This window comes from Acromyrmex echinatior, chromosome 10, assembly GCF_024713525.1.
Source record: "Acromyrmex echinatior isolate Ae372 chromosome 10, ASM2471352v2, whole genome shotgun sequence".
NCBI classification, from domain to species: Eukaryota; Metazoa; Arthropoda; class Insecta; order Hymenoptera; family Formicidae; genus Acromyrmex; species Acromyrmex echinatior.
In genome coordinates, this window is record NC_141861.1 from 1,113,320 (window position 1) to 1,122,095 (window position 8,776).

Below are 8,776 nucleotides of genomic sequence, written 5' to 3' on the forward strand. Positions count from 1 at the left end.
TGCAATATATATATATATTCTGTTATTTATTTTTAGAATTCCGCTCGGTGCTGGACTTTTCAATCGCGAAGTATATCTGGAAGGTATTAGAAGGCGCGCGGCGGCGATGGATGATTCTCTTGAAACTTCAAAAGTTTGTTCAATTCAATAAAGAAATTAGAAGCTATTGTGAGAATGTATCAGCAGAATGGGTAATGTATTTATAGATAAAGATTTGTTTTTTTATTATAACAGGCAGTATGAAAGAATGATCGCTTTGTACCATTCTTACAATAGATGTCACGTTTCTTTTGTACGATTTATGTACTCTGTACGCTAAGTCTGTCCATTTTTATAGCGGTGACAAGAAATACTTTTTTAGTAAGATTTGTATAATAAATTACAATTACGAATGAACACCGTAAAAGTCTAGTCAACCAGTGAAATAAATTACTCATTTAATGAAATGAAATCTAGATGAGGATTTTAGATGTATCGTTGATATATTCCTGACATTCATATTGTGCCACAGACATTAGAGAGGTAAAATATTATTTGGCTTTATGTGGCCAAAAAAAATTACAAAAAAATTACATTCATTTTATGACACTGCTAGTTTAGTTAGATAAATTTTTTATAATAATTCTGTATTGCAGTATTTATCAAAATGTAACTAACATCTCAGACGTTAAAAAAATTACATAGTGATGAAAAATAATTTTATAAATATTAAAATATATATTTATGTAATTTACTGCTACTAATGGAATAATGATAACAATTTATAGGTCAAATTTCGTATAAAATGAGTTTTCTAGTTTTTATGTTCAATTAATTTAGATGTAATACGAATTGTAGACCAAACTGTTGGGCCAATAAGATATTAGAGCAGGTTTCTTAAACTTTTTTGTGAATCGCGACCCACTTCGTAGAATAGCAAACTCCACGATCCATCTAGTTTTAGTGGGTATGGAAAAGCAGGGGGGAGGGAGGGGGATAAGAATTAATTAATTTATACTTAATTTTAATTTTGCTCTTTTTTAATTTTTTGTTAAATATACTTTTATTAATATATTTTTTAAATGTATGAGATGTACGTGAAATATGCTTGTTTCCTATATCTATTAATAATAATGTTGATACAAATTATTTTCAAATCAAAGAAGTTGACAATTATAATTTATTTTGTAATTTGTAGTTTTAATTTTTGCCAATCGTTAAAAAGTCAATTTCACACATACGAAATGAAAGGGAGCAGCACTCTTAATATAATGAAATGTAATTTAACATTCTAAAATTTTTCACGATTCATCAAAAATCGATTTACGATTCATCAATGGAACGCGATCCACATTTTGGGGATCCCTATATTAGATAATATTCACAAAATTTAAATAATTTGTTTATTAATTCTTTATATTCTTATTTACTGGGACCATTCCTTATATAAAGTCTTAAAAAAAGATTCAAAACAGTAGAATATCTTTCCCTCAACGTTTTATATATACAGAATCTTAATAGCTATACCAACGCGTAGTCTCTTATGTTCCTTCCAATTGTAGTCGAAAATTCATCTCACATAATAAAATGTTGATATAGTTATTAAGATTCACATCGCATTATATACACAAGATGCCCTAGACTTTGCATGATATCCATTAATAACAATCTTGAGATTATTTTGATAAAAAAATCCTAACATCAAAATGTCGAGGCTACAGATAGTTTTTAAATGAAAAGGATTTCATATTAACCAATTAAATTGTTCGAAATTTGCGTGCTCAGACATGGCACATACCGTACCGTAATGAAGTTGTTTAGAAGAATAGAAGAGAATAAAATTAATGCTTGAAAACACCAAAATTGCTAAGTTTATTCAAAATTTATCTTTCATGTTGCGATTTTCTAAATATTTTACTTTTTTTAAGTTTTTTTTTTTGTATTTTCCTTTCTAAAAGTTACGGAAATCCTCTTAAACATTTGTACTCCCCAAAAATCTCCCGATATAATAAAGAAACTTCCAAATCTGGTAGAATTGTAGAAATTCTATTAAATTGGCAATACTAATCTTCACTATTGTGCAATATGCTATGCATAAGCACAGAATTTTGGACAATTCAATTGGCTAACTTTAAACCTTTCTTATTTAAAAACTATTGTAACCTCCACATTTTGGTATTAGAATTTTCATCTTGAAATGATTTCAGAAATCTATTATTGACAGAAGTCGCGAAGGTGTTTGGCACCTCATATATATATATATATATATATATATATATATATATATATATATAGTAACTACGTTAGTAACTAATTGCTAAATAGCATAGTCGTGTTAAATAGTGTTGTGTTATCGATTTTAAATAGTCTATAGCGTTAAAAGATAATGCTCTTTGATAATGAGTGACCCTATTTCTAACTTATTGTAGATAATAATGACAAATTATGACTAATTATAAAACCCCAAACACAATATTGTTACAGAATAATAATATATGCACAAATAAGGTGGCTAAACTAGTATTAGATCTAACGTTTGCTATATCAGAAATATGTGATGTGAATCGCATTATATAATAAGTAATTAACTATATGACTCCTATTTACATTATTTATTTAGTTAAAAGTATTAAAATTATTACACAATTTCTTAAGTACAAATATACATATTTTTCAATTCAATTATGATGTTATTATGTATCTTATTGCTTTGTCTTTATGATAAATTTATTTTGTTGTTACTTTTTGTTTATTTTATATTTCACATTATTCTTAAAAATCTTATATCTAAGATTCTAATACATGAAATAGGCCCAGCATGTCATATATCTAAGGAATGCTGTATGTTCCTCTCTTCTCTCTAATATATTAACTGAAGAAAAGAACAGTAACAAAGATTACTGTTTGATAAAAGAAGCAATTAACGCAAATTAACAAAATAACGTAATGTTTATATGTTGAGATGAACAATATGAACTATAAACAAATTATATATAAATATTAAATTCCACAATATTTAGAATGTGTTTAATACGCTTAAAAAGTTCCACTAAATATATTATAGAACATATATAAATGTTTAATAGAAAAAAAGTGCTTAGACCTAATTAAAACATAAAGTATTAAAAAAAGACAAATATACGATGTACTACATGTTAGGCAATAAGTTTAGGTGATATTAAATTGTAAGTATTTTAAAAAAAAGATGTGATTTAATGATATCGCTTTTATTATCAAACATAATGTATTCAATTACGAAAATTTCAAAGTTGGAACATAATTCTGGAGTACTCGCACTCCAAACAAATAATCAAAAGATTAATCTTAAATTGGAAAAATATTACTACATATGTCTTGATGGAGGCATTTCGTGTCATGCGTCAAATGCATACTTTAGTGACTTGTGATGACTTCTTTGTAATTGCGTAGACAGGTTGCCAAACAAGGTGCCTAAAAACATCTTTTAGTATTTCTAAGCCTTCTATAATGAAGCGAGACTAAAAACTGTCGGGGTCAAGATCTTTAAGTCTACTGAGCAGGTTGCCTTAATCATGCCTTACTTAAATCGTTATATACGTAATTACCCTTGATCTCTGTGCACGTATTTTCTTAAAATTATATTTCATTCGGATTTTCGTTTTAGTTAGAAAAAAAAGAAACAATGCTATACAATAAGTAATCTATGTTGTAATTTCTTCTGTAGTGATATTTAAATAAAAATTCCTGGAGAGTAAGCATATTTTAATAATTTGGCTTGTAACATGTTGATTATCTTATCTAAATCGCATCAATCAGAGAAGCAGCGAAAGAGTATTACAATTAAGTTTTCACATGAGATGTAGAAATCACAACATAGGTTATTGCCTGTTGTATTGCCTGTTGTATTGTTTGTTGTAAAAGATGTAAATTTAATTCAATAAGTGTTTATTAAGTAAGAATCATTTAATACATGCACAGCAATTTTTTGAGGATATTTTTGTAGTGCATGATCTGAATCGTGATGCAAGTAGACAAGGTGTGTTCTTGCGCATATTTATTTGTTGTAGTCAATCAGAACTTGATCTTTTTTTCAGTGGATTTTGTTTCAATACACTTGCTATGACAGATATGATTTTAACATATTGTAGAGCATGTTAAAATATAAAATTTATAACATACCATGTTTCATATTGATATTATTCATATGGACTTGAATTTCTATCCATATTTTTCTGTATATCTCATCTTTGAGAAATGAAACAAAACTTATTGATTTATATTTTGTTAATGGATTACTGCGACTTTTGTAACCTTTCACATAACACGTCGGTATTACTATTTATTACCTATTGTTCACTTATTATTATTATTTATTTCACTTATTTATTACCACTTATTACTTATTTATTTGTATTAATTTCAAATTGTATGATATATGTTTAAAACGACTGAAAATAGAGTCAGCGCGTTGCTATGCGTCTTAGTTATGAGCATATCTTATCTACTTGTATTATGAATTTAAATAACGCTACCTGCCCCTTTTTCAGTTATCTTCGTACTCTTGTACTGTGATACATTTTCAAACATACAGGGTCAAGTAGTTGAATCTGACAATTTTTTTCACGCTTGTTATAAAGGAATGACAAGATCTAAAAGAAATAATCTTTTAATATTGTCATTTATTTATATGAATTAAATATTTGTACATCTAAATACTAGCAGTTTTTCATAAAAATTGTTCATTATTTCTAGACTTTAACATTAATTTAATTTTAGGAACTTGTTGTTATTTTTAATTTGAACGTTTATTTGAAAAATATTTTAAGATTTATTTGAGCATCTTTTGTTTGCGGTAACTTCATTTATATGGATATAAAGAAATAGATAAAAATTGAAATTAGGATATATTAGACTTATTTTGAAAACATTCAAAAAATTATGAAAAAAATACAGATTGTTCTTATATTGCATTTGAAAATAGTAGAAAAAATTTAGCGGCGATTTTCTACACGGATAAATTATTTCAATAATAATAATACTTTAAATATATATGATTTATAATATAATATATACTTTCATTGCGATGCAGAGATTAGTTGTTCTGTAAAAAAATAAAATTATTTTATTTATTTATTCATTTACCAAACAACCAAACGGAATTACAATGAAATTTGTATAAATTATCTTGAATACTTAAAATACGTACATAAAAAATTGAGGTTTTTATTAATGTTGTAAAAAATAATTTAATTGTTAATAACAAATAAACTAAATAAATTATAAAAATATTAGGTGTTGGAATTAATTCGTAGCGTTTTACAAGTGATGGGAAGTACTTTCATTAATGTATTTTTTAATGCTCATGTGAAATAAATAACATTCTTTCATTAAAAACGCTACGAATTAATTCCAACACCTAATATGTTATGAGATAAAAATATAATCTTATTTACACACAACATTCATATTATATAGTTAATTTGAAGTGTAAATATTAAACACATTTCCAAATTTAATTTACTTTGCAGAAACTGTATGACCAATTAAGGCATATTAAACGTGACAATTACAAAATTATTTCTAGAACTAGACTTATAAATAAACATTGAAGAATTATTCTTATTGAGGGTTTACGAAATTCCCATTCCATCTAACATTCTTTCATTCAAGTCTCTCTATATCAACCTTTTATAAAATCGAGGATCAAAATCGAATTTAGGACACGACTACGAACCGCTTTCATATAGAATTACATTCCTTTGAAAGATCATTCCTTCATACACAACTAATAAGGAATAAATGCCTTTAATGATCAAACTGGATTTTAAATGCTTCAATAATTCAATACTTATGTAGTCATATAAATTGCGCACCGAATTGATTTTTCAATTTTGAAACGCATCATTCCTTCATATTTTATTTGTTGCTTTAAATCCTATAATTTTTTTACAAGCTTGAAAAGATTGTCAGATCCTATCGTTGAATCCTATACAGAAAAAACAGTTTTGCTAAAACATCTGAAAATTCAACTCTTTCATCTCTGATAGAAAAAATTCTTATAACATTTTATGTGAAGAATTCTAAAAAAAATTTTCCCCTGAATTTTCTCCTTTCAGATCTGAAAATAATTTTATTAAGCTATCAAAATAAACGTTCAAGCGTTATAATGATAACGCAAAAAATTTAAGATTCTAGCAATCAGTTTGAGTAGCACCGTTCAAGCCGAGAAGCAACAGAAGCAGTGCAGTGCACCCGGGTAGCTACCTTGCAAAGATTGTCGACATGTCTTTAAAAAATAATCGTACAATTATGTATATGTATGCGTGTGTGTGATTTTTATATTGATTACAGCCGTGGTGTAGAATTCATTTGAATTTAATGAAGGTTGATTCGGATTGTCTGAATAGAAAAAGTGGCGGCTGGACGCTCTGCATTCGGGCGCAACAATTCTTTGGAACAGCGCTAAGTTTGAGCATTTTACATAATTATTTTGATGATCCAATAAAATTATTCAAATCTATATATATATATATCAATAGTTAAAGTTTTAGATATTCTAGCAAAACCATTATTTCTGTGTAGTGATATCTTGTTAGCGGAAAACTGCATATGTATGTGCGTACATGCTAATTAATAATCGCAGATTAAAAGCGCACAAATGACACGATCCAAAAATCATCAGCGCAAGGTATATAAACTTTTTTTTTTATCAAATGCGCTGTATATGAAGAAATACACGCCTATGCGGCTGAGATGAATTCTCATGACGCTCGCCAAAATGATGAACGGTAGAAATTCTATTTGAATGTACTCAACTATTGTTCTGTATGTGCTTGTACGTTTAAATAAACAATTCAAAATCCATCACCGTCGAAATATTCATCTACAACTCTTACTCAAATCTATCTCTACTCCCCAGCGTGTATCGAAGGATTAAAATAAATAAATAAATTATTAAAAGTAAAATTTTTTCTTATAACTTTTTATATATCTAGTTTCTCAAAAATTTATGCATATATAATTTTATAAATTTTAAACAAATTTCTCAGATTTTTAATATATAGATAGAACATTTTTTACAAGTGTTGAAAAAGTCTATGTTTTCTTCTAGAATTCTTTATATTATATATAAATTCTAAAATGTTCTAAGATTTTTATAATTTCCAAAGAAAAGTTAAAAAATTTGAAGAAGTTTAAGGTACTTAGATGATCAGATATCTTTATAAATTTGAAATATGATAAATTTTTGAAAATAGAATATTTTTCATTAAGAAAACATTTTGAATTTCGATCGCGAACAAAAATATACCTAAATCCTAAACATGCGTTCTTATTCGCTTAGTGCGAGCTGATGTGAGCGATTGTGTTACTGAATGAGAAGTGTTCCATTGGAAGAGGGTTGCGATTTTACACATCGCATATTCCGCACATAACATCGCTAATTGGCTAACTTAACAGTGAAATATTCGCTGCGTTCAGCAGAACACAACAGTTTTGCAACCGTTTTATGATTCTCTGAGATAAGATCATTCCTCTTGATCTAAAAGCATAACCCAATCAGCGCGAAGAAAACTTCCAAGTTGCAAAATAAATATTCTGCTGAACGCAGCCATTATCATTGGTAAAGCAGTGAAAAATTACTAAGCATCAACTGGGGGCATCGATTCTGTATCTTCAAACAAGGTGAAAATTATCAAAATGAGCAAATTTACTAGATATTGACCGATGAAATTATTAGTATTCTAGTAAATTCGCTCATTTTTATAATTTTCACCTCGTTTCACACTTGCACACAGTTTAATTGCACACGCCACTCACATCGCTCTGTTCCTAGTAATTTTTCACTGCTTCAACATGAAAATGCACCTTTAGGACTGTTCTGAAGATTTCCCTTTTCCAGCCACATTGACTAGTGACATTCGTGAGGATAGAATCAGTCATGTCCCGTGTAGATGCCGGGCCCGTAAAAAGAAATGTTATGAATTTGGGCTACGTTCCAAAAGCTCCGTGAAAGATTTTATTCTATATGCTATAATATACGTTACGTGTATTATATATTTCGAGTAAAATTTTCCTCGGAGAGAAAGTTTTGGAACGTAGCCTTAATACAATATATTGTACAATATAAAGTTGCACTAGGGTATCTAGGGAAATTTACAAATGTATACTCGAATCAATCACGAGGGTGCTAGTCACATGACCTGTTGGCATCTCTTTTCTGTACGTGTGTGGTCACGTGATGGACTTATTCCGCGCATCTAATTCGCGCAGGCAGCACTTTTACGTAAGTAAAATGTAGGGAGTTAGCGTGTAATATATAGAAATCTGTGAGCGCAACCGTGCAGCCGAGTCGCCGCCATTTTGTTTATTTTCGCGAGACAGAGAGAGATCCGTGAACGACGATCGCGACGTACGGGATCGGCCCGCGCGTATTCGTTCGTGTTCGTCGAAATAAACGTCCGGCTTCACGAGCCGGAAGGTGAGAAATAATAAAATAGAGAAGAAAGGATCTGCTGCGAGTATAACGGTACAGATTTGCTCGTAGACGGAAGTTACAGCGAAGTCGATCGAGAATTAGAGAGTGAGTCCGATCGAGGAGAACCGTGGTGGCGACGACAACGAGCAGATTCGAGTGGAGAAAGAAAGAGAGAAAGAGAAAGGAAGAGTGAAAGGGGGAAAAGGAGCGAAAGAGAGAGAGAGAGAAAGAAGGAGAGGGAGCGAAAGAACGCGAAGTAAGTAACGGCGCGCAACATTGTCAACGTCGTCTGCGATCGTCGTCCTCGTATACAACGTCGTTACAATCATCGACGTAGTCCGG

At 29.4% G+C, this 8,776-nt stretch overlaps 1 protein-coding gene across 3 annotated transcripts in view; it reads left to right on the forward strand.

Annotated features, from left to right (window-relative positions):
• INPP5E (Inositol-3-phosphate synthase) overlaps positions 1–6,822 on the forward strand; it is a 13,916-nt gene extending 7,094 nt beyond the window's left edge. For 2 of the 3 annotated variants that reach the window (XM_011060171.2, XM_087410192.1), the window contains exon 5: positions 37–6,822. In XM_011060171.2, the coding sequence (XP_011058473.1) occupies positions 37–151 (115 nt within the window). In that variant the 3' untranslated portion in view covers positions 152–6,822. The remainder of the gene's footprint in view (positions 1–36) is intronic. The other variant, XM_087410193.1, reaches the window with a different exon arrangement.
• The last annotated feature ends 1,954 nt before the right edge of the window (positions 6,823–8,776 follow it).